At 35.3% G+C, this 27,450-nt stretch overlaps 3 protein-coding genes across 5 annotated transcripts in view; all 3 read right to left on the bottom strand.

The window, feature by feature from the left end:
* Positions 1–18,485, bottom strand: part of sty (sprouty signaling antagonist) — a 35,216-nt gene extending 16,731 nt beyond the window's left edge. Inside the window, exon 1 of one of the 3 annotated variants that reach the window (XM_086834619.1) lies at positions 18,217–18,485. The gene's annotated coding sequence lies outside the window, so the exon portion shown is untranslated. Of the gene's footprint in view, positions 1–1,856; positions 3,165–13,419; positions 14,909–18,216 lie in introns of those variants that run through there. The other 2 variants (XM_020944401.2, XM_020944398.2) reach the window with 2 other exon arrangements.
* On the bottom strand, positions 15,896–18,205 carry LOC110177604 (uncharacterized). Its single transcript, XM_020944402.2, has one exon. The coding sequence runs from the start codon at positions 17,565–17,567 to the stop codon at positions 16,383–16,385; it is 1,185 nt and encodes a 394-aa protein (XP_020800061.2). The 5' UTR covers positions 17,568–18,205; the 3' UTR covers positions 15,896–16,382.
* Positions 18,486–20,560: 2,075 nt separating the features above from the next.
* Positions 20,561–27,450, bottom strand: part of eIF5B (eukaryotic translation initiation factor 5B) — a 45,039-nt gene continuing 38,149 nt past the window's right edge. Inside the window, exons 8-9 of the mRNA XM_020944345.2 lie at positions 25,925–26,086; positions 20,561–20,961 (exon numbers count right to left, since the gene is read on the bottom strand). Of these exons, the coding sequence (XP_020800004.2) occupies positions 20,854–20,961; positions 25,925–26,086 (270 nt within the window). The 3' untranslated portion in view covers positions 20,561–20,853. The remainder of the gene's footprint in view (positions 20,962–25,924; positions 26,087–27,450) is intronic.

Here is a 27,450-nt window from a genome sequence, read left to right as displayed (position 1 = left end):
ACGCCGGAGTCCGGACTTATCGGTTGAAGAGTTTTTACGCCTCTTTTTATTTATTCTGAGACTCGGGCGACTGGGAGCGAGGCGTTTCCGTTAGCCCCAAAAATTAACAGCGAGCAAAAAGTAAATAAACTTAAATATTTTTCGTTCGTTTATCAATTTGTTGTTGTACTTTTCTGAGGTGCCTCAACCTCCTCCTCTGGTCTGGAGGGGAGACTGATATTTTAAGCGTGTGTCAGCGTGAAAAAGAAAGCAAAGGCATAGGCCCCAAAGGCATAATATTAAGTACCTGGAGGTACATACCTTATCGAGCCACACAAAAAAAGAGTATCGATGACGAAACTGTCTCAGTGCCTTTTCTAGATTAAATAAACCACGAAACGAAAGACGAGAAAAATGTTTAAAAATAGAGAGAGAGGGCGAGCGGTGTTTAGAAAAATAAAAACACTCGTCAAGTGTCCAAAGGTTTTACGACAAATACTGATTAGAAGGTTTTAAGGCTCTGAAAGTCAGTCGCCATCCAGCCATCGGACGACTGATTTGTGAATGGAATTCTCTGTGGAACAGCTTGATCGATCGCTGGATCGATCGATCGATCCGATCCGATTCGATCCGATCGGAACCCATCCATCCATCCATCCGTTCAGCGATCGATCGCCATTATCAGTCGATCGAGCAGCAGCAGCAGCAACAATGAAACAACTTTATAAAATACAAAAATTCACATTCTAGAATTTCTCCGCAGATCGGAATACCGGAGGAGAGCAATTTATTTTCAATAAAATGCCACATATTTCGGTGGATTATCTGTCTGGTGCGATCAGTAAATACGACGACAACGACAACGACGAGGCCAGACAAACAAACAACTTGAAATGTCAGTTAAACATTTTGTTGGGACCAGCGTATAAAAAAAATATACTCTCGTGTGTATAAAAAAATACAAAATAAATTATATATACATACGTATTAAATAAAAAAGGAAAATTTATTTGATTTCACTTTGACAGTTAATGCATTCATATATATATATTTATTTTTAGCATTCTCGAAACGAGATCAAAGCAAGATTCTATCTATAGAACGTTTTGTATTCTTCAATGAAATTCTAGAGGGCAGGCAAAAAAACAGGATGAAGATTGATGAATTATTAAAGGGAATTATAAATGGAAAATAGAATAAGGAAAATTTAAAGCAAAAGGAGTTTCAGGAAATTAAGTAACTTTATCTTCTTAGAGCTTTTCAGGTATAGCAGAACCTTTTTTAAACTCAAAATGGAATTAAGTTTGATGACTTATTAAAAGGAAATATACAGAATATTAGGTGGAAATAAAAAGGTTTTATATATGGAAATGTAGGAAATATAAAACTGGAAAAACTTAAACTTAGTTATGATTGATTTACAATACGATCCTCTAATTCAATTGCTAACTGCTAACTAAGATTTAATATTTTCAAAAACCTTAATAAATTTTCCAAGATGTAAAACCTACTTGAAAAACGATGTTCCCCATGTTTTCTATGCCTCAGAATGTGTTTACAAAACCATAAACAGATCTCCATAAAAATATTTAATTGCCAGCCTAACATCTAATTCTTCCTGATCAAAAACACTAGATATATACGCAGATGCACAGCTATACCTTCCTGTATTATGTTTTATTTCAAAACATTTGTCACGACGCAGTCATAAATTAATCACATGGAATAAACACACACATAGATATAGAGCCAATTAATTTCAGAATTGTGCATATCCTGGCAATATCTATGTATATACAAATATGTATCTATTTATCTATATCTAGCCGAAGGTTATAGTTGCCACAAAACGTGAGCCAAAGTAGGAGGAAACTTACTTTGATTTTCAAAAGCAATCCGTGTGGGAAATTCCGTAATTAATCAACATAAATGTTGTGTAATCCTTAATTTTTTCGATGTTTGGTTATCAAAAAAATTATATGCTGCTTGTTTTTTTTTTTAGTATAATCCAAAGTAAGGGCTTTTCGGGATGATTTTCCGGTTCGAATTCGGTTTTGGGTTCTCGATTTTATTGGTCGATTTCGTTTTTAGATTTTTTTTAGCTTTCGGTCTCAAGATTTTTGCATGTGTGTATTTTTGTGCGTTTATTTATTTAGCATTTATTAACAATGATTTGGCGCTTGGCTTTTTTTCGCATTTCATTCACAAAAGTAAATTTAATTAACACAAAACGCGAACGATGACGCCGGCCAGAGACGACTTTTGTTTGATTTTCTTATTACTTATTTATTTCAGTAATTCTTTTCGTGCTTTTTCGGAACATTTATTATTTTGGATTTATAAATTATTACTTTGTATTCCGTTTTTTTGTATTATTTTTTATTTTTACAATAATAATAAGAACAGGCGACGCCGGCGGCGACGCTGGGTGAGCGCGCACACGCACACGCACACACATACACTCGAAACGGGGGCCACGTCGTGCGGCGAATGTATCTGTGTGTGCTTCTCGTTCGCTGCTTCTCTCTCGCTCGCTCTGCGCTGGTGTGCGTTGAGTAAAAAAATATTTTTATGCAATTTTATATATATATATATACGGAGATATATATATATATTAAGGTGTATATATAAAAATATTTGTGTGCTGCTGCTGCTGTTGTTTGCCGTTGTTTTGTATTTTAAATTCTTTTTTTTATGCTTTACTTTTTTCCTCGCTCAACACGTTTTGTATTTGAATTTGTAGTTGTAATTTCTGTAGTTGAATTTATATTTTTGTGTCGCACGTTGATTTTCTTTGCGCAATTTGCATTTTTAGGCACATGATTTGCATTGGAAGGGTTGCGATTTGGTAAAATATTTCTCAAAATATAGAAACACACACAGGAAACACTGTTTCGCACACCACAATTTTGTATTTTAACAAATATTTCTTATTTATTTCCTCTTTTTTTTTTTGTTTAACTCGTAATTAGCAACTGTTGTAATTGATGCGATTTGTTGGTGTTGTTGTTGTAATTGTTGAATTGTTGTAATTGGCAGCGGAAAAAAAACTGTGTGCAGAGTGAGTATGTGGATCTGATCGAATCGTAGCGAATCGGATCGAAAAGAAAACTAGACGCGGCGGCAATCGAATCGGATCGCGGCAATCGAACCGCTCGGCACGAGGTTTTGAAGCGAAATGAGGCGAGTATCTTTGGCCATTTTGTGGCGAATAGAGTGAGGCGAGTAACAGTGCTGTTAACTCACTGTTATTCTCTCGCCGCAACAAAATCACTCATTCACTCAAAGAGAGAGACGGAGAGAGTGCGGCCTATCCGGCGAATTCAATTCATAAAGTATTACAGCAGCTACAACGTTGTTGCTTCTCCGCTGTTGTTGTTGTTGTTGTTGGTCTTGTTGTAAAAGCCACATGGCTGTGAACGATGAACGGCCTTACACACACACATACACTAGGCCCCTCCTCGCCCCCTCCCAACACACCCACAAGCCCCCAGCATAAGAGCCAAAGAGCGTAGAAGCCAGCTCGAGAGAGAGACAGAGAGCCACTTTTCGTACTAAAAACCAACCGGACGTTGCCGCCCCTTGCCCCCCAATCAGCCCCTCTCTGTCACACACTCGAGGCCCCCTTCGCTCTCCGTCCCCCGTCCCCAAGACCAGAGCTCTGGTGTATTGGTGTGTTTGTGTAAAAAACGGAAATTGAAAATATGCCAACTTGTAGGCGCGCTCGTTCGTGTTCAAGAAGGGGGGGGCTTTGGGGCAGCCAGAGGGACGAAGGCGGCGGTGGCGGCGGCCGTCGAGGCGGACGGACGACAACGGGGACGTTCCGGGGGTCGAGGCGAAGGCGAATTCATGCCAGTTTCTTTTTCATTCATTTAAATTTAAATGCAAACAGCGAACGGCAAACGGCGCGAGCAGCGCAAACAAACAACACAGCAAAAGGCAAAGGCAAAAGCAGCGGCAACAACAACAACAACAACCAAGGCAGCGACAGCTGGGCCCCCCGCAATGCGCGAGCCCCCCCTCCTGCTCCACTCACACCACTCCATCCCCCCCTCCAATCCACGCCTCCTCCTCTTGGCTCCCCTTTTAGTAGCAGCCTCGTCATTAACCCCTTATAGAAATGTTAAATATTTCTTAAATTTGTTTAAATAATTATTTAAAAAATATATATTAATGGAAATTATTTAGCTGTATGGTTAATATTTAAAGAATTTTAAAATTTTATTAAATTTAAATTGACTGTTGTTTGATTATATTATTATTATTTTGTAAAATACGTTTTCTTGAAGTAAATTAAATAAATAAATAAAAATTTCAATGAAAATAATTAAGCTTAACCCACTAAAAACAATGATACCTCATAGGGTTAAGAGCTGGCTTTTGCCTACGCTGCGGTACTCGCCGGACCGAACCGTACCGTACCGATACGGGACGAACAAGTTTTCCACGAATGGGTGTGTTGTCGCCGTCGTCGCTTTTCCGGCCGTTGCGTGCATAAACTTGGTAATTTTCCTCGCCGCCAATTTGCCAATCACCTCTCTGTCTCCTGGCACCGTCTCTGGCTTTGGCTTTTGCCTCTCGGCTCATTTTCCATATTATCTGCGCTCTGCGCTTTTCTTTTCCCTCAATGAAATTTTCCTCTTGCATCTTTTTGCACCAAATCAAGTGGAACAACAAGATGTTGTTGCTTTATTTATTTATTTTTTTTTTTTTAAGTGTTGCTGTGCTGCAACAGCGCTGCCGACTGCGTCGCGTTGGCTGACAATATGAATGAAAATTACGCACACACAGTGAGAGCGACAGAGATGGACTGATCGAGAGGGTGGGGGGTTGGGGTGTGGGGTGTAGGCCTATGCGTGGATAACTCAAGATGTTTTTCCTATATAGATATCTGTATGTGAGTGTGTTTGGGTTTCCAGCAACTCTCAGGTTAGTGTATAAGTGTACGTTGCATGAGGTAAGCATAAGATGTTGTGCCTAAAAGTGTAACTGTGTGTGTGTGTGAACATCAGGTGAGGCAAACGTACAAAATCATTCACATTTTAAAGATAGATACTAAGATAGAAGTAGGATCTTTTAAGTGAAATACACCATAAGGTGGCGTATAAAGAAATGTGTGTTTTGGCTAACAAAATAAGCTTTCAAAAGAAAACAAATATAAAAAAACTGATTATAAAACGTGTAAATATTTTTTAAAGATATTTTTGGTATTTCCAACTTCCTGAGATATCACAAAATAGAACCCACAATTTCAACAGCTTACACCACTTGAGTGTGAATGATGTGGAAAAAGGCAAAACACAACAATACTACAACTGGTTGTTGTTGTTGTTGTTGGTGTAATTGTTGTTGCAGCCTCTGAGCAGAGTTGCCTCTGCAAAGCCATAAAAAAGATACACGACTGAGCGGCGCGTGCGGTTTCCAAGCTCTCGACAACTCTGGGGGCTCGGAATCTCAAAACCAGTAGCACTTTTCTCAACGGCAACAGAGTGAAAAAAAAGAAAAGAAAAAGAAAACGAAAAATATAAAAAAAAAGGTTGAAAATGAAGCAAAATAATGCTGACTTTTCGAGTTTTAGCAAGTGTGGAGCTTATAAGTCAGGCTTATAGAAGTAAGAGAGTAAATAAAGATAATCCTCCAGTAAAAAGAATATAGAAAATCTGAGCACCTTAATTTTAAAATTCTCCATCCCAAAAATCTCTATAATATCCCCAGAATCCCTTCGATAATACCCATCCAAAACTCGATCAGTATGTGATACCTTTTATAACTTTAGATTGGAGGTACCAAAGGTAAGGCAAACTGGTTTTATACGAGAAAATACACACTCATCTGATCAATTCAACAGTCTAAAATGCTCCATAATTGGGGTTCTAGTGGTAGAATTTCGACTGTATATAGAAATCGGATGGCGTTGGGGATCCGTGGTGTAGATTAGACTGAACTTTCCCAAAAGGGGAAGTGGATGGATGTTTGTAAGGCCCGCCTGGTTACTATGGGGCGTAGTATCTGTGGAATACAAAATAAATAAATGGCATATTCCACATCGCACATATACAGCTGCAGATACAGATACGTTCGCCATGCAAATTCTCTTTTGCTCTTTCTTTCTCTGTACCTCTCTGCGGCAAAAGTATCTCAAATGTTGCGCTCAACTCTTTCGCCGTGAGACGGCGAGAACGGAAGGCGAAGCGCTCTCTCTCTCTGTCTCACTGACTCGCGGCGAATTCGCTGTTGGCTCTCACAGATACAGATGCATTCGCCTTCGTTTTGCCTTCGCCTGCGCTTCGTTTCGTTTCGCTTCGTCTTTTTTATGAATGAAATGAACGCTTCGCGATTATAATGAATGGAAATGGAGGTCTGCCGCCGCCGCCGCACTGCCAACGTCGACAGCGCCGTCGGCCTCGCTATCTGTGCGCTTTGCGGCAAACACAAAAATTGTCTTTGCCGCCTCGTGACTTTCATTGACTTTGCAAATTAAATAAGTGGGGAAAAACAACGGGGGGAAAAATATATATATAAAATATATAATTAAATATTTTCCATTGATTCGGTTAGTGTGCACTTTTTTTCTGTACTTCACTTCACTTGTTTTTTATTTTATTTTTTTGGGCTGCTTAAGGCAGACATTTCGTTGGACTTTGTCTTCGCCGCAGACGAGGCGTCGCCATAAATCAGCATTACAATACGAAAAACACACATTGTACACATAAAAAATAAAGCTTGCTAAAATCTGCCTACTTATGGTAAATATTTACCATTATAAATAATAATTCTATTAGAAATTTGACTATATTTAGATGACTGTTTTAGTTTACATGAATTTATACATGTTTTATTCATTTGAAGAAATTTATTCTTCTTGAAAATATTATTGCTTTACAATATTTTAAGAGTTCTCTAGTATTTAAAAATAAAAAAAACATTACAAAATGTATAAATAAATAAGTTTTTGAGAGAAAATAAGTGATAATAATAGTAAAATGTAAAACAAATATTAATAAAATATATATTATATTGCTCTAGTAATTAATTTTTAATTCTTAAACCATATCATATCATATTATTTGACTCAGAAGCTTGTAACTTAAAAAATAATCATTTTCGACCATTTAATCATATATATTTTTGATCAACATTAACAGGCAAATCGTTCTAGACATGTCCATTCCAAAAAATAATTTTTCGCAATTTTTTCGAACATTAAAAAAAAAAGATAAGGAGATACATCGTTCAAATTTTTTAAAAATCACCAAAAATATCATAGGAAAGCTTTCCAAATTGAAATGAATGCATTTTTGGCTCAGTTGTGAAAATTGTAAAATTCGATTAAAAAAAAATGGTTATATAAAAATATAGATTTCCAATTCGATCCTTAGATCCCGAAGTTAGTTCCCTTTCTTGTATAATTTTATTTTTATCATCGACTTATTTTCTTCGTGTGTATTTATAGCAAATTTTCGATGAGACTGCACAGACTGGCTGGCATAATGAAGTCTTGACAAAATCCAAAACGATTTCGTGGGCGTGTGGGCGTTCCACATTTGGTCAGATCTAGTCACAAAAACTAAGCTAAAATCAAATGAAGATATGGAGACGGAAAAGATACATTTACATAACGCCTCATTTGTGGCAAGTTGGCGGTACAACAAGTTCTGCTCAGGTTTTCCCCCGAAATTCGGGCCAAACTTATATGTTAATCGGAACGGATTTGGCCCATCTGGAGATTTGACTTTCACATTGGCCAAAAGCAAATTTCCTTTTTGCCAGAACAACGGCGAGATTCGAGTATCTCACAGATAAGAATACGGCTTTATCAGTAACTCGTGACTTGACTTGACCAAAATGCAAAACAACAAAACAGTTTTAGGCACTGTTGTGTCTTTGTTGTTTTGCAAAAATAAAAACAAAATATTGATAATACCAAAAACCGGGGGTAAATATTTATTATAGAAGAAACGTATTTCCTTGGCCGGATTTACAGAATATTTATAGCTTACTGAACAAACTATCTATAGATAGATAGAACAATAACTACAAATAAGTGACACCTGTTTACTTTTACTATCTTATTTCCGTTTTCTACGAATTTTGATAATATTTAAGGCTTATATTTATGCTTTTTGAAAAATTCTTTAAGATATTTAGGCAGTAAATAAGAAAATGTGTGACTTTCTTCTGTTTTTATACTATTTTTAAACATGTATAATCAAAAGATACAATATAATACAAATATTTTGATGTTTAATCATAAAATAATCATAACTAAGCTTAAAATATACCCATTCTTTGAATCGATATTTATTAATATGTTTTATGACAATTTTTTCAATATATATAATTTTAAAAAACTCATAAATAAATTAAAAATTATTTAATTTTAATTCGGAAAACAGCTCTAATATTAAGAAATTAAAATTTTTATCAAATTTTTGTAAAATTTTAACGATGTCACCCCTAATAAAATTTTGAAAAATTTTGGAAAATTTATTTTTTGACCAGACACGACTAGATCAGATTCAGATTTTAATTCTGATCAAGAATATATATGATTTATAGGATCGGAAATGACTAAATCACTGAATTTCAAGCTTCTGACATAAAATAAAATTTAAAACTTCAAGTGAAAAGCATATTTTTCATAATAAAAAGTATAAAAGATAATATATAATAAATACAGCTTTAAATCTTGATTTAAAATACACTTCTGCAACTTGTATAGCTTAAAAATTGAAATAAATTAAATACTTAAATCCAAAGCTCAATTTGTTATCAATGTAAATGTCAACATAAAATGCAAGACTTTATGCCAAAGAGAAATAATAAATGCATATTTAAAATACAACCAAATTTGGGACAGTTCGACATGCACTAAGTAGGCTTAAAAATCGAAGACCAAAAATCAAAAAATTAAAAATGGAAGCCGCCGCCATGGCGCTTTTCCTCCCGTCGGACATTTTCAACATTTCATGAGCCGACGGACGGCGACAAATACTAAGCAAGCTTTTTGTGGAGGAGTTCGGCGGAACCCCCACATGAAAAACTATTTAAAATTTGTGTTTATTTATTTTAGTTTTTTTCTCGTTTCTCTCTATCAATATTTTAGCTAAACAAATTTGTGACAAACGCAAAATGACGACGGCGGCAACGCCAACTCGCTTCCGTTGCCATCGATGGAGCGAGAGAAAAGAGGGGCATAAGTACAGTTGGGGAAAAGCTTTAAAAAAATAGTGTAATTAAATTAAAATTAACTGATTTATAATGCAGAATATACAATCCCATTAAATTATATTTTAAATTGTAAGGAATATAATTATTTTAACAAAATATTACATTTATCATACATTAATCATGAAATCCTTAGAATAAAAGAAATATATTACTTTGAAAACAAAACATTATTTAAAAATTACTTTATATTGTTCAAAAATTAGACCCCTTTGAATATTTTCAGTGTTTCATTTAATGCTGATTGATAAATGCAAAATAAACTAATTTATTAGATAGAAAAAAAAAATTCTAGATTAAATTTAAATAACAGATTTTTTAAATCAAAGTCACTGGGCAATATTAGAAAAATATTTTCTTAGCAATATTTTGTCAAAATTATGAATCTCCATGATAACCTACCTACAAATATGTATTAATTTATTTCAAGAGGAAATATATATTTATTTCAAGACTAAATATACATTATAAGGATATTTTTTGTAGTGTAAACCATGGAGAGAAAGAGCGTGGCAGCGTGAAACCCATAGAGATCTGAGAAAAGCCCACAGGGAAACTGGAACGCATAGCTCATATTTTTTGATACTCGCATTTTCGAGCTCGAACGGCTCGCAACGCGGGGGAGTTGCCTTTTTTGCCCACATGGCCACATGACTGGCCTATTCATAATATTCATAATATTCATAATTAAATTGGGAGAGCCCCAGCCCCCGGAGGCACCTTAAATGGAGCTCCATGTGTGCGCTGGCCAAAAACTGGACACTACGGCGGAAGCCATTTATGGGGAATGATAAATAAATAAAAATAATATACAAAAAAAAATAATAATAATAAGATACACAAAAAAAGAGCCACTGACTGGCGACACACCCTTTGCCGCAAGAGAAAATAAATAAAATGCCACAAAGGTTGGCCCAGAGGATCGATGGCAGCTGGACCTAAGGAATGCCAATGCAAAGCAGCGGGCCAGGCAATTGGGCCAAAAGATCGGTTGGCCAAGATCGTTGGCCAAGTCTGGAGACGGAGACCAGTAGCCACATCCGCTGTCAAGTCTTTTTGGGAAATTAACGCAGTTATTCACGCAATTATGTTACGCGAAAAAGGTCTCTCCGCATCGCCATGTCCAATCCCAATTCCAAAACCCAACCCAGAGCCCCCAAAAAAATACAAAATAAAAAATGGAAGGAGCTCTCTGGCAGGAATTTGGAATTCCTGCGACGATCAGCATGAAATGTGCGCATTAGTCTTGGTCAACGCCAGGCCCAGGCCCAGGCACAGCTAATTGAATGGTTTGGATCCGGATCCACAAGGAAACCTTAACCCATTGATTATTGGACTTTTAAGAAATATTCAAAAAATGTAAGGAATTGAAAGAAATTATCAAAAAAGTACTCAAGGAAATAGCTATAGAGATATGCAATAGTATATATAGTGAATTCATTTTTAGAAATTTCTGAGAGGTATTCAATAACATTATTAAAATAAGTTCCATTCAACACTCTGAAATTGTTTTGAGCAAATAATTTTATTCTTTTTTAAGCTCAGTTAAAATTACTCATGATATTCTATGCTTACTTTATTTAGGTGTCTTTTTTTTAAACCTTTTCTGGGTATTCTAATTTCACTCAGGAGCTTGAAACGTAACGAAGGAATCGTCTCCGACCCTATAAATAATATATATTCTTGATCAGAATTAAAACTCGAATTGATCTAGCCATGTCTGGCTAAAAAATAACATTTTCGAAATTTTTGAAAATTTCAAAAAAAGATATGGGGTTACTAGGGATTCAAAAATTTACAAAAATTTCAAATTTTTTAAGTTTTAAATCTAGTATGCAGATTTGTTAACTTGACAAAAACTAACATAAAACTGCTTTCCGAATTAAAATTAAGGCCTTTTTGGCTTAGTTATGAGAGTTTTAATTTTTGAGTTTGTGGAAAAAGTTGTCATTTAAAAATTGAGATAAATATTGATTAAAAGAAAACGACTATTTTAAGCTTATTTATGATCGATTATTGAATCCTATTACTGTATTGTAAACTGCAAGATTTTATAAATGTTGACTTGCCGAAATATTTTTCTTTCTTGTTAGTTTTATTCTTAAAATCAAAATGTGAAGAATTATACGTTTTGGAAGCTGCCAAATAGGCCACAAAATCACATTATAATTTCATTTAAAACTAGCTTTACTATAACAAAAAATTTTTGAGGAAGTAATTCAAAAGAAAGTTATATTTCTTTAGAAAACATTGCTAAAAATTAGAAGTTTATAATATTTATAATTATATAATATATTTAAATAATATATATATATAATATAATATATATAATATAATATATTTAAATATTTCTACATTTTCCAAAAGGATAAACTACAAGTTTTCTACATAACTCTCAATAATTGTACAAGCTTTAGCTTTATGAATATTTTCATATCTTAATCACAGCTTCATCTACAACATATTTCTTCTGCCATAAAATATATTCCCTCTTAAAAATGGGTTAAAATCTTAAAATTTGATGTGGGTTCCAGAGAGGAGGACGCATCATCAATGTTTTTTGAGCTCGCACAAAAAGCAAAAGTGTGTCTCGGGCTTTCAGCCTTCGGCCTGATCTTGATTTTGCGTCATTATGATTCGCATACAGATTATACAAATTTCGTAAAAATACAAAATATATATGTGGTATAAGTATATATATTTCGAGTGTCTGAGAGGCCTGGTTGCCTCTTATGTTTATGAGACATCTGCAGGCAATCGCAGCAGGTCGTCGACGACGATCTTCATCCTCATCATCGGCCAAACCAATTTCATTCCGAGATTCGTTCAGCTGTCGGTATTTGTGGGCTACTGTTTCGAATTTTTCAAAGTCGCCAAATAATTTTAATGATCTGGCACAGCGCACAAAGTACTAAATTAACTTAAGAGCCTTCTTCCACTCGACTCCACTTCACTGATTTGCTCTTCGCTTTTTGGCTTGATTTTTTCTTTATTTTTTCTTCGTTTTGGGCAGTGAAAATGATTAATGGCATTCCAGAAAGCCTAAGCTAAAAAGAAACAGCTTCTGATTTGCTGATTTGCCTTTGGGGCAAAAGAGAAAAGAAGCCCCTAAAAAACTGAAGTTGATTGAGAGTAGAGAAGGTATTAGGAAAAGAATCCAATGGAATTATTGTCAGATCATATTGACAAAGAAAAATATGCAAAAATAAACTATTTAAAAAAATATTAGATATTTAAACACTACTATTTAAAACAGTGTTTTAAATATCTGAAAATAAGAATTTGAAACTTATCGATCACTGGGTTACATGTTACAATCACCAAATATTCATAAATAGGAAAAAGGTATTGTTTAAACATTTATTTGAACCCATTTCGTTGCTTAGTCAACTGATGAATATTAAGTATATTCTTCTTGGTATTAAATCCAGAAAAAGTGTCATAAATTGTAATAAATAAAGTAACTTAAACACTTTTTAAATGGCAGTACAAATATTTGGTTCCTAAATGTTCCTTAATGTTTTTTATAAATTGAAGCCCCTCGTTACTAAAATAAGTCTTTTGTTTGGAGTTTGTTGTTTAAAAACTATAAAATATTTAAGATTGACATAATGAAGAAATGGTTTTTTATTTAGTTATGTAAAATAACTTTTAGGGAATCTAAAGAAAAGGTAAGATGGTAACAAAAAGTGAATTTTTAGAGAACTATGTTCTTTAAATATTTTAGAAGATACTTTTATATATTAAGTATATTAAATACTATTTTCAAAAAAACTTTTTTATCTTGAAAACTCTTCGAATAAAAAAGAAATTGGAAAAGTAAGATGGTTAGAATCATAGTAATAATCATAAAAAAGTAATAGAATGATTACTGGGAATATATAATTGTAAGCATAAGTAAATGCCTTTGTGAAAGTATAATTAAATAAAGTTCAATCTTAATTTAAAAACTGTTTTCTTCTACAGTTTTGAACTATAAATATATTCCTGATATTTTATCAATTTACCAATAATTTGTAATTAGAAAACCAAGATATTTATTATTATTTTTAGCAAAGCCCATTTAATATTTGTTTAAACTTTCAAAACAAGATAATGACCTAGTTTTCAATTAATAATAATGAAGGTTGGTGAGATATTTTACCCTTATTTATTGGAAATAAATTGATAAAGATTGGATAAAGATAAAGAACAGGAAAGTTGGGTACTCACCAAATTGGAGGACAGCAGGACTCCGGACGAGGTATTAACTTCCGATTCGACGCCTGATGGATGAGTGTGTTCTGGTTCTGATTCTGGTTAAAAGTTATTCTCGTTCCCAATTGATGCGATTGCAGGATAATGCAGATAATTTGATTAGAGATTGCTTCGGTTCGATTCGTTTTTGGGTTTTTTTTTTTGGGGTTGATTCGAGTTCAGTTGTTGCTTTGTTTTTTTGGTGGCAACTGTACTTGATGATGCGTTCTCGTTCGGTTATTGTTGTTGCCTTTTGATTAATTGATTAATAGCACAAATTATGTTTAATTTTCACTTTTTCACTTATGTTTATATAGGAATAATATAGTTGGTTCACTAGTTAATTGTGTTTATTTAATACATGATTTATGCACTTGAATATTACGCATACGTAGATTACGCATACGCCATGTGTGATACACGCTTGGGACTTGAAGTTATAATTGCGCTTATTCGCTTGCTGACTTCCTGGTAATTGCACACTGCAAATATCTTTATATATATATATATTTCTGTTGGATGCTTGGAGATGCTGGGGATAGTTATGCTGCAACTATATAGTTGACTTCTTTTGGGAGATTGCACGTTGAATGCAGGCTGACACTCGTCCAGTGACTGAGCCAATGGTGCACGGAACTGCAGGCTTTGCCGAAGAATTGCCGAGTAGCGACGGAAATCGACGAGTGCCAGCCGACAGGATCTCGTTGTGGAGGGGAATCCCCGAATGGCCAGCCGACCAGGTCCGAATCACAAATGCGTGGGCTTCGGGTAGCCATTCGGATTCGGCTATAGGATTTCGGCTGCTGTGGAATGGAATGCTTCGCTGCTGCAGGACTAATCCTGGCTGCTCCTGTTCCCAGCTGAACGTGGCTCCGTCTCCATTTCCGTCTCATTCTCCTTCTCCGACTATTTGCATGGCCATATATATACAAATATACATATATATTCCTTCCATCTCTCCTCTGTTCCCTGATGACCCTGAAGCACACGACCCCCCACCGGAATGCACGCACCAATCAAGGCTCTTCGCTCAAGGTCATACCGCTGACGGCCATTTTGGATGCACCGCCCGCCACGTTCAATGGCCGCCCACACGAACACACACACACAACGAGCCTGCATTTCCTGGGCCCAATGAGCATCGCTCTGGCCCACTCAGTCGCCTTGGCAACGACCTTCGGTAGGCGTCGCCCTGACATTGGCCGTGAATTTCCTTTGGGGGTTGCTGCACACCAACAAGGTCATCCCAGCGTCAGCTGTTTTTCAGCCAGGGTTGCGCCTTAGCCTTTTGTGGCGCGCAAAATTTGAAATTAGATTAGCACTTTTTAATTAAAAATAAAATCGACGCGAAAGCAACAGCGCAGCAAACTCATTTCGTTTACTGCCCCATAAATTAATCAGTGAAAACAATAAAGATTTCAATATTATTTCCAACGACATCCGGCCGAATGCGGCACCAAATTTGGCGGAGAGCCCCAAGCCCCGAGTCCCCGGATACCGCGAGAAGGCAGACACTTTGCCAGCTTCACATATATGGGAGGAACATATAAAAATATCTCTATATATATATATAAATATATATACATATATAAATGTATAAATAAAAGTCTCCAGAAAGAATAAAGAACAACCAAAAACAGCTAAGATCTAACAGAAAAGTTATGGGGTTTCCTAACGAAGTTTGGATACTTTTTAGTTCTGAAAACAGAGAAGAACTTGAGGGAAAATTCTATGAACCTATATCAAATTATGTAAGAAAAAAAATATATTTATCAGAAAATAAATATGCTAAATGTTCAATAAAAACGAATTATTACTTTTCTGTTTGAAATTGAATTATAGAATGAAATCGGAAATCATAACTAATCTAAAAGTATTTGCATTTTTTGAATCATGAACATTTTTTCAAAAAATCAAAAATTCAAATACTCATAACTAAACCAAAAAATCATTAATTTTAATTTGGAAAGCAGTTTTATATTAGTTTTTATTAGGTTTATAAATCTGCGTATTTAATTTAAAAGTTAAAAATTTGGACATTTTTTGAACATTTTGAACATCATCAAATTTTGGAAAAAAAAAATTCCAAAAATTATTTTTCTCCCTGAAATGTCTAGATTGATTCTGCTTTGAATGCTGATCAAGAATATATATGATTTATAGGATCGGAAATGACTCCTTCTTGTCGTTCCAGGAATCTGAATAAAATTATAATAAGGGTATAAAAATGTTCTGAACAAGCGAAGTAATCCTCACAAGAAGGGTATTCCCATTGGAATTTCATTCAATTTTTTTGCGGGTTTTGGGAAACTGGACATCTCCCCATTGTTTTGGGCCGTAAATTGAAATGCCAACAAAATGTGAATCATTCGATCAGGGCAAACAAAAAAGAAAGAAAAAAACGGACTGCCATTCAATATAAAGACGCAATATAAAAGACACAAAAAAAACATTCAGACAAACGCATATATATATATATGTATTTACAAATAAATGCGAAAGCGAGTGAATAAAAATAAATGAAATTTCATTGTGAGATTTCATTGAACAGCAAAATGCTCAATGAGGGAAATGTATCAAACTTGGCCCCAACATTGATGTGTGCTTTTCGGTTTTTTTGACTTTGGCGTTTGGCTTTGGCATTTTGGCTTTGGCATTTTGGCTTTTGCTGTTCATTCGATCCGCAATAAATTCCTCGAGTGCTCCCACTGACGTCACAAGTGTCCTAGATTATGGCTGAGTGGCAGAGGTAAAGCGTCGACCTCGAGGTGAAAATGTATAATGTATAAACATGAACTCGCTGTGGCGGCAATTTCGAATTTCAAATGGCAATCGTACGTGCAAAATATGTGTATTTGGAAGCCTCCTCCTTCCCGTCATCGTGTCACATCCGTTTTCCAAAATTTTCATTTCCTTTTCCAGGCAATTGATGGTTGTGTCTACATCCTTTCCCCCTCCTTGGGAGCCAGCATCTTGATCACATTCTTCTCAATGGCATCCCGATTGGCCATAAGACGTCTCAATTTATTCTCATACTCCTCGTAAGGCTTGTGATTATAGTTCTCTGAGGATGGGTATAAAACCTTCAGATCAGATGTTTTCGGTGATTCTATTTCAGCTCCTGATAGAGTTCGGATTTCAGATCCCCTGTTTTGCGAGTGTGTTGCAGGTCCGGGTTGAGAGATATCTCCTCTGTTTTGGGAATAAGTTCTAGGTCCTGGTGGAGGCATATCTAATCCGTTCTGCAAGTGATTTCCAGATCCAAATCGAGTTGTATCTCCCCTGTATTGCGAATGAGTTCCATATCCTGTTAGAGAGTTATCTCCCTTATTATGCGAGTTCATTCCATATCCTGGTGATGAGATATCTCCCCGATTCTGCGCTTGCATTCCATATCCTGGTGGAGAGATGTTACCCCTGCTCTGCGACTGAACTGAAGATCCTGACGGAGACACATCCTTGGCCTCAACTTCCAAGTGTATCGCAGTGTTAGTAGACCCAGGTCCTAGTTTTTCACCGAAATCCAACTTGGAGTTCTCCTGATTATGCCTATTCATGTACTGGAAATGCTTTATCTTCTTGGAAAATTTCGACTTAAATTCGGGCTCATTATCATCATTGGTCTTGCCAGTGATTCCAGTTGGCTTTAGGCTTCTCAGTTTTGATTCTAATTTCCTGGAATTGCAACAAATCGCCTTGATGTGATGATCCAAAGCAGCCATTAGGCATGAGATCCTGGCCAGAAATTCCGGATCGTCAACGGTATTTTCATCCACTTCGGTGGTATTACACTCATCTCTCTCTTCATCATCGTCGCCGGCTGCCATGTCGAGATCCTCACCATCGTCTTCGTCCTTGACAATTTTCATTCGATTCAGCTTAACGTTGGGATAATTCTCATACCTCACATCATTGGGATTCTCAGCTGGACAAATTGGTATTCCCATTTGTGAACTACGAATTGGACTAAGATCTCCCAAAACATTACTTCTTGGATGCTTCGGCATGGCCATCACTTCATTTTGTTGATGGTTCAAGGAATAAACCGGATTCTCTTGCTTTTGGCACATTAGAAAGTTCAGCAATAAACAGGTGATAATATATATTCTAGTTAAAAAAGCCATTTTTGGATATTTGAATATTACTTGAAAATTAGAGCACAGTTCATAGATGATTTCTAAATATATTTGCTTGATACTGTGACACTTTCAGCAACGGTTGTTAGCTTTGATATATTTTGTTTACTTGAAGAATTTAAAGGCATGTTACACCCTTAGAGAGATCACAAATATGAGCACAGTATTTTCATTGTTTGCTCAATGTTTGATTATTATAATATTAATATTATAGATAGTTAAAATATCATTACCCATAAATCACTTAATAAATAAGGAGACGCCGTTTGAAAACCTTAACTAATACATATTAACCCTATCCAAATTGATCAATAATTGTTTAATAAATGTATGTAGGAGCTTTTCCCTTCTGCTCACAGATTTAAATTGTCAATTTCAATTTGACTTTTATTTCTCCTCTCCATTCATTTAATGGATATATATATAAATATATACTCAAATGCCGCGGCATTGGGCCACGCTAAGCAGTTAAGCTGGCACGCTCAAGTGGCCATGGAGTCCTTCGCCATGCGGTTCGTTTTCCTCAATGAACCAATGCCGCCCACGCGGCATCATCATCAAGGGAAAATACCCAACAGAGGGGGGCGAGTGGAGGAAAAAGCCAGGAAAAATAGGAAAAACAGAAAAAAAAACTTACCTTCCACAGTTGCGGCAGGACTCTCTCCTAGTGTGTGTGTTGCCCTAGTTCCACAGTCCTTTTCAATGTGGATGCCATTGCTCCGTGAATGAAAATCCTTGTTCGCTCTCGTCCGCTCTTTCGGTTCTATGACGGCATTTTGGGTTTGCTTCGGGTCCTGCTGGGGATTTCTTTTTTCCACGACTCTGGACAGGGGGAATGTCATTCTTGAATTTTTCCCCCATCTTCGCGCATGTGTTTTTCCCCCAAAGGCAATGTTGTTGTTGCTGCTGTTGGCCAAGAAAATCAATGAATGAACATGGAGACACGTAGCCCGCGAAGCAGGATGTGTCTTTATAAATTTTTCCTCAATGAAAATCACAAGCACACACATACAAGCTCTTGATGGGCATTAAATTTTTGGCAAAGAAAATGCCGCACATTTCCTTTGAATTTTAAGTGCACCTCGTATGTGCCATTTAAGACGAAAGGAATTACGTGCCAGAAATAACGTAATGCGATACGGGAAGGTAATTACGGAAACGGAACTCCATGAACAACTCAATAGCAGAAATAGTCACTTCTATTGGGTGCTTTTAAATTGTATTACCCTCTAAAAAAGTGCCCATTTCTTTTGTCGTTGAGACACTTTCCAGAAACTGTTGATTCGACAAGAGCTATGAGAGCATATATTTCATGGGTTGCAAAACAAACTAATTAATACAAAAATTAAAGAAACAGCCAAAAGTGTTTATTAAGCAATTATTAATCTATCTAAAAACAGATAGTATAAATTTTCTTAAGCATTTTTGAAGGGTATTACAATTTCAGTCGGAAGCTTGAAACTTAGTGAAGGAGTCATTTCCGACACTATAAATCATATATATTCCTGATCAGAATTAAAAGACTAATCGATCTGGTCATGTCTGATGAAAAAATAAATTTTTGAAATTTTTCTTCAAGATTTGAAAAAAAGATAAGGGGTTACTTCGTTAAAATATTCAAAAATTGACAAAAATTTTAATTTAATTTAAATCGTATGCAGATTTATTAGCCTTATAAAAACTACCTTAGAAAAGCTTTCCGAATTGAAATTAATGCATTTTTGACTGATTTATGATATTTGAAAAACGATTCATTTACCCAAAAAATAAGCATATAAAAATATTGAACTATTATATATAAAAAAGCACATATTTTAGGTAGGGAACATTTTTTCTAAAATGAATAGGAGTGTGCGATTAAATAATGCCTCATAAACCCTTTTAAATTTAAGTGTTAGCTTTATTATCTAAATTAATATTCCTCCATAACCCAATTTTTAAACACATTACCTATGGAAATACCTTCACCACTTTAATAGAATTAAATCCTCTTTACCATACTCAAATAAAGCATTAAGCACAGCTTACCTTGGCAGTTAATTGACCCGCTTAAGCAGTTTATCCAATTTAAATCGACAGATTCTCCTTGGGGACAAGTCATCCTCCTTTGGTAGCTGTAGCATTTATACACACATATTTATATACATATTTAAATAATTTTAATATTTTAAAATAACAATCTAAATCTATATTCCATCACCCCAATTTTTAAACACATTACCTATGGAAATACCATCACCACTTTAATAGAACTAAATCCTCTTAACCATATTCAAATAAATAGCATTAAGCACAGCTTACCTTGGCAGTTATTTGACCCGCTTAAGCAGCTTATCCAAATTTAATCGACAGATTATCCTTGGGGACAAGTCATACTCCTTTGGCTGCACATATGTATGTATATTTGGGTGGAGAGCAGCAGCATCACCAACATTAATGGCACTGGCACTTGACACAACATTAGCTCGAGGACGAATGCCTGGCAGGGTAGACGAGGATATATACCACACACTTGGCCCACTTGAGCCCGGTTGAAGGATACTTGCAGGCAGCATTTGCGTCATTCACAAAACTGAGCCGAGTCTCGTAACTTTGCAGTTGCTTCAGCTGCTGCTGCGACACAATTGTCCTTGGGGTGAACGAACCTTGTTGGCGGTTGACCTAGTTTTTTGGACTGCAGGCAGGACTTACCCATTCATCGGCATCCTTGGCGCGTTCAATGACATACAGCAGCAGCAGCAGCAACAGCAACAGCAGCAACAGCAGCAGCAGCAGCAGCATCCTGGGTATGAATGAAAAACGGACCTCTGCGCATGCCAACTAGGTCAATATCCTTTTCACCAATGACGTCACCAGTGACACAGTTAATACACAATCTGCATTTTTTTTTTGTTTTTCAGCATAGCTTAACTTTTCTCCTGTTGTTGGTTGCACTTTATTCTAGGTTGACATTAACAAAAAAAAAAATCGCAAGCAATAAATGTGGGGGGTCGAGGTTTTTTTTTAGTTTAGAGCGTTTTACAAAAAATTTGATTTAAAACCATTATAACAGAGTACTCTTCAAGCGACTACGACTGCAACGACCACGATGACTTTTGTTAATAAATGAAACTAAGATTAAGAAGAAAGGATCCAGATCCTCCTGAGAACGAGGACGAGGACACACCACAAGCGTGCACAGTCTGTAGTAGCAGTTTCTTTCACTTTTCTTTTGTTTTGTTTTTTGCTTGTACGTTGTTTTTGCTGCTAATAATTTTGGCAATTGAAATTTTATTTACAAGATCTCAAAGACCTTTTTCAGTTCCACCATTAAAGACCAGTCCGCCTTGATTAGGTCATCACGGAAGTAATCCTTGCAGGCATCAATGCTCTGGCGGGAAATCTGCAAAAAGGGAAAGAGATTTAAGGTATAATTAAGTGTAAATATGGTATAATAACTCATAATTTCAATAAGAAAAATGTAGATCGTTTAAAAAATTAAGAAAACATTAGATTTACTTGATATTTTCCATGTTAAACCCTTTAAAATCGATTTAAAATCCTTAAATCCTTTAAAATTCATAGTTATTTAAAACTCTACTCTATAATTACCATATTTTTTCATTACAAAAACTTTCATTTGCTAATTAAAAACCTTTCTTTAAAGAGAAATCTTTTTAGCACAAAGAAATTGTAAATGGTTTTTGTATTTTTTGTATCAGCGTGTGCCTTTAAATGCATATTAATAACACGCTGCGCTACACATAAATCATTTTTTGCATTATGGATTCAGCTAAAATGTATAATTGGAACGTGCCAATTGTCATATATATATATATATATAACTCCCACCGATTTCTCGGGGCAGGGTTATATGATGAGATTCAGGATGAGGCTGCCCCATCAATCAAGCAACGGGGTGGCACGTGTCTTTGGTGTCTCGCCTTCAGTTTCTCCTTGCCCTCCCCCTCCGAGACCCCGACATATGGCGCATAACAATTAAAAATCATTTTTAACAATATTTTTTCTTCCATCTTTTCTTTTTTTTGTCGTATCCGATTCAGCTTTAGGTTTACTTTATGCCCCAGCAACGCTTTATCGAAGCTATTTTAGTGTCGCCATTTTTTATGGCGCTTTTTAATGCGTTTTTTAATGCCTCCTCGCGTTTATGGCGACCGATGGGAGATGGGAGAGAGGAGAGGGGAGGGGATAGTCCCCAGTCTCGAAGAAGTTCCACTTTCGGACCTCCTAAAAGTCCCTTGATAAAGAGTCAGCCCTTCTCTTCCCGCTTAATTATTATTTTTATGCCCATTCGTAGCTGCTCTTTTTTTTGTGTATATTTTCTTTCTTTTATTTTTTGGCGCATCGCATATTAATTAGGCCCGATCAATGCTTTTGATTATTGGAAACGTATAATATTTATGGTACAAAAGATTTCTCTAAACGATAAGCGGGGAATAAAGCCTCTCTCAAGGAGTCCCCATTTATGGCCATGCATATTAAAGCGAATGGCTGACTCTTTTGTTCAAGAGTTGAAGGATATATCGGGGGAGTCGTTAAAGACTGAGCCTGAATTTAAGTAGATATTGATTGGTTAACTATGAACCCTCATTATACCCTTTTCCTGGGTATTATAATTTCAGTCAGAGGCTTGAAACTCAGTGAAGAAGTCATTTCCGATCATATATATTCTTGATTAGTATGAACAGACAAATCGATCTAGACATGTCCGGTTAAAAAATAATTTTCTTTTTTAAATTTCTCCAAATTCTATAAGGGGTTACATCCTTAAAATTGTCAAAATGTGACATAAAATTGAGATTTTTAAATTTTAATGCAGATTTATTAGGCCTATAAAAATTACCATAAAAAATCTATCCGAATTGAAATTAATGCATTTTTGGCTGAGTTATAATATTTGAAAAACTTTGAATTTAACCAAAAATTAGCAACAAAAATGTTGTATAAATATTTAAAATAATACATTTTTGACTTAGTTATGATATCCATTATACTATGGGTAACTTCAAGGGTATACAAGCTACTCCTTCTTGTTTTAGCTTGGAATTGTATATGGGTATAACAAATTCAATAAAATGTATCTGTGTTTTAAGGAGATTAAAGTATCTATAGGTATAACCAAGTCATATTTAGATATTTATAATTTTTTCTTTTTAAAACTTCCCCTTTTGATGAGTTTCCAAGCATTCAGATCAAATTTCACAACATTTTTCGTTAAAGTTTCCCCAACTCTATTTGCAATTTCCACTTGATTAGCTCGCTTCGAAAACCCATTAAGCCCCGACCTAATCCAATCAGTCTCAACTAATTGCTGCTATTTTTAGAATCCCGGCCTTGCCCAATTTTCCGAGTCTGAAAAGCCGCAAGGCCGAAACAACAGTTTGACCTCAGCTTCAATTTCCAAGGGAGGGTTTTGGGTTATCCAATGGAGATGGGCTTTTGCTATGGGGTTCTCTGCTCCCATTTTTGGGTCGCCGAATGCGTCACTGAGCTGAGTACACAAATTAAAGCCGAAAAGAGAAAAAAAAAAATATATAGCCGCAAATGGCGAAAACCGAACCCGCTGAAAAAACGCATACAGAGAAAACTGGGTCGACATCCGAGGGAAAACTGGGTTACTTCGATGACGATATAGGGGTCAATGAACGCCGCCCGGTGTGTCGCTGCTGCAAGTGCATTTGCCGTGGAAGGTGAAACGTGACGTCAGCCTCCCAACTTGGGTCAAATGCAGCTGATATCTATGTATCTGCAGGAATGCAGGGGAACGGAGAATGGAGCATGAAGAAGGACACAGGACAACCTCCCTTTTGCAGGCAGAAGGGGCAATCGGTATCATCAGGTCAGCCATGACATAATACCCTTTCATGGCTGCCAGGTTCTCTAGCGTAAAAGACATTGAGAGCTATAAATAGAACCGAGAATGTGTGTAAATTGGGTGGGCATTGTGGGGTGGTCTTCTCCATCTTTTGATAGCTTCTAATGGGGTGTACACTGGGGAAATTAGCAGAGACTTTAAGATGGAAATAGGACACAAAATTACTAGTGAAGAAGCGTAACAAGCAAATTTATAAGTTGGGAAGCGATAAATCTGGGAAAACTGATACAAATAGTTATAAGAAAATAATCCTTGAAATATGACTTGTAAGGGGTAGTTTAGCATATTTAATTCTCCAATTTATGTATGCTTAGAATTTTGAATTATTAAAAAAATAGTCTTCATAAAGACTATTAAAGATAAAATTATATATAATATAATAATGTATATAATTATATATAAAAATACCAACGCATACTTTATAGTTCTTAAGAATTTACTGGTGAAAGAATGCTGGAACCCTATTAACAAAAATAAATCAATAAACAAATAAATACTTTTGGAACTGATTTATTCTGAAAACTTATTAATATGCCTTTGCATATATTTTATAAAGATTTATTTACCCAGTTAATTAGCTATCATGTATATTGATTCAGCAAAAAAAAAAATCAAACAACTTTTTCCTAGTTCCATCCATTTCTTTAATTAATTTGTCCTCAAGTTTTTTTCAGTGCTGGGACTTTATCATTCAATTTCATGGGCCTAAAAATACATCTTATTCATCTATATTTTTACGCAGTATTAATTGAATAAATTATGCTGCAGATTCGAAACTCAATGGGCAATTAAGTGCTCGCCTAGAACCTCTCTCTCTCCCTCTCTCCCTATCTGACGTCATCGATGTCACCCACTGATAAGGGCAGAAAATGAGTCGAAGCAACACAATGGAATCGAAAATTAAGTTTGATATCGATTTTGGTTTCAGCGAATAATAAATATATATAACCTTCCCTTCCAAAAGAGCCCTTGACGTCAGCAACGGCGGTAAGTAATTGTTAATCAAATGATTGAATGAAAGGAAGTTGCAAAGACCTTTTAACGCCACTTAGGCCAGTTAAGTCATCATCCAAGTTCACCCCTGGAACACACCACGCACACTCAACACTTAACTAAGGCCATGTAATTTGATAAGCCAGATGGCAGTTGTTGCTGTTGTTCTACCTTCTCAAGGTGAGAGTAGCAGTTCAGGTGCACTGCCACTAACTTCTCACCTTTTGCCAGTCAGGTGCAATTGATAACTTTATTGAGCTATTGAGCTTAAGTGATTTGCACTCGAATTCGCACTGACTCGGTGTCTGATCAATTAAAGTAAATTGATAGTATATTTGATTCATAGAATGAGTTAGAAATTAATTTGATGATTCTGATGACCTTTGATTTACGCAACGGACTTTAAGTGAAATAAACGATTAATTAAAAAGGTATTTATATTAATTTATAATTTATATCAGGAAGTCTGTCTCTAAAACCTATCAAAGGATGTTGTAAAGTACTGCAAAAACAAAAAATGAAATAACAAGAAAGGAAGCTAACTTCGGCACATCGAAGTTTATATACCCTTGCAGATAGAAGCTCTATGAATTGGAATCTATACAATATAAATTATATATATTTGTGTTAAAAACAATGAAGTAATACCTGCTTTCATTTCATTCCCCTATACATATTATATTTGCAGTTTTACATTCACAGATTTGCATTTTTCCTCTACATCAAACGATCGGTTGTATGGCACCTATATGATATAGTCGTCCGATTTTCATAAAATTTAACACAAAATTGTAGAATAATATGAAATGGCTATATCTCAAATTTGATCAAATTCTGTTGAAAACTAAAAATGTTATAATTTTTTTTGTAAAAATGTTCCGATCATTCCTATGGCAGCTATATGATATAGTCGTCCGATCCGGCCCGTTCCGACATATATACGAGTGAGAGTATATAGAAGGCTAACTACAAAGTTTCATTCAGATAGCTTCAAAACTGAGAGACTAGTTTGCGTAGAAACGGACAGACGGACAGACGGACAGACGGACAGAAGGACAGACGGACAGACGGACAGACGGACATGGCTAGATCGACTCGGCTGTTGATCCTGATCAAGAATATATATACTTTATATAGTCGGAGGTGCCCCCCTCACTGCGTTGCAAACTTCTGACTGAAATTATAATACCCTGCAAGGGTATAAAAATAGCACCATATAATCGAGGTTACAATCGCCACACTTCAGATATCTAATCCGTTCATAAATATCTATCACAAACCTGCTCGTAATATTGATATTTTTTTTTGCTGAACGAGTATTATTAACTTCCCCCCGACAAATGCACTCGAGTTCTAAGTTGATACTTCCGCTCCCGAATCCTAATGAATTTATTGGACAGTTTTTGTGTTGCCACGCCTATTGTTTTTTCTAGTCAAGTGGCTTTCCACTTAATACTGATTTGATTGAAACACTTACCTTGCTGACCAGCATATCATCTGCCTCGAAATGGCGTCCAAACATTTTTGGCGATTCACCGGGAATTGGATCGATTTTAACGCAAATCTCTTGACCCTTACGAGCTGAATCGATTTGCTTGTGATTCGATTCAATGGAAGTCACGATTCCAATGTCCACAAACTGCAAAGTAAAAAAAAAGAAATGAAAACGATTAGAGAAATTGTGAAAGTGTTTGGTGGCCCAATGGGGCGTATGCGTAATATTTGCCTCTGCAAATTAGGGAACTTTATTTTGCTTTCTGGGTCATTTATAGGGTGGGACTTCCGCATGTCATTGACTGAATCGCTGATAAGTTATGCCAAAGAGCTCATTTAATATGCCAGAGCCGTAAAATAAGCACCAAAAAAATAAAACAAAAGGTTTGCCAAAAAAAAACAAAGGGGGGGGGAAAGAAAAATAAGTAGAATTACGATGGTGAGTCTTATCAGCGCATCTGTTGCTAGTTTCATAGGCGGTGACCACTTCCTCTATTTCACTGATAAACTTGTGGGTGGATATATGTATGTATGTAGTTGTCTCTATATAGTACACTGCACTGCAAAGCTCTGCTTTGTCTATATATATCATTAATTCTTTTTGTATACAGAGGGTTAAGCTAGATAACATTTAAGACTCGGGACACTGGTAGGAAAAATTAATACAGCTTAAAATAAAGCTTAGAAAAGTATTATATATTATATATAATATATATTATTATTAATATTTAAACTATAGTTTTATGTTCTGCTTACAAATAAAAAATTAATAAAAAAAAAATGCATCAATTTATTTATCAAGAACCTAATTCCCTTTAAACCATTTCAAAACTCTTTTCTAAATCACTTTGATGGGTTAAAAAAAAATTGTTTTATACATTTATTATTAATATAAATATTAAAACTGTAGTTTTCATTACGGAATGAATTAATAATTTCATAAATATATCTTTCTATTTATAAATCAAGAGCTTATTTCCCTTTTAATCATTTCAAAATTAAAAATTCTTTTCTAAATTACTTTGGTATGTTACAGAAACCTTTATTATAAATTTATTATTAATATCAATAATAAAACTGTATATTTATTTACTGCATCAATTTCTTAATTCATTATTAAATTCTTCTATAAATAAATCAAGAACATATACCCCTTAAAACCTTTTCAAAATTCAAAATTCGTTTCTAAATTAGCTTAGATAGCTTAAAGAAAATTTTATTATATATTTATTATTAATATTATAATAAAAACTGTAGTTTAAATTACAGAATGAATGCTTTCATTTATTAATCAAGAACTTCATTTTCTTTAAACCGTTCTAAAATTCACAATTAGTTCCTAACAAAGAACCTTACTTTTGATTTCTTTCAGTGCATTCTGTATGCTCCTATCTCCCATGGCCTAACAAAGTCATTGAACCAAATTGTAACATGTTTGTTGTCGTAACCCGTTTTGCACTCGTCGGCAGCGGCAAAAGCAGAAACTATATAGAAACAACAACAACAACA

Source organism: Drosophila serrata, unplaced genomic scaffold (assembly GCF_035046125.1).
Source record: "Drosophila serrata isolate PLE 108 unplaced genomic scaffold, ASM3504612v1 contig_273, whole genome shotgun sequence".
Lineage (NCBI taxonomy): Eukaryota > Metazoa > Arthropoda > Insecta > Diptera > Drosophilidae > Drosophila > Drosophila serrata.
This window is presented reverse-complemented; position numbering and strand designations above follow the sequence as displayed.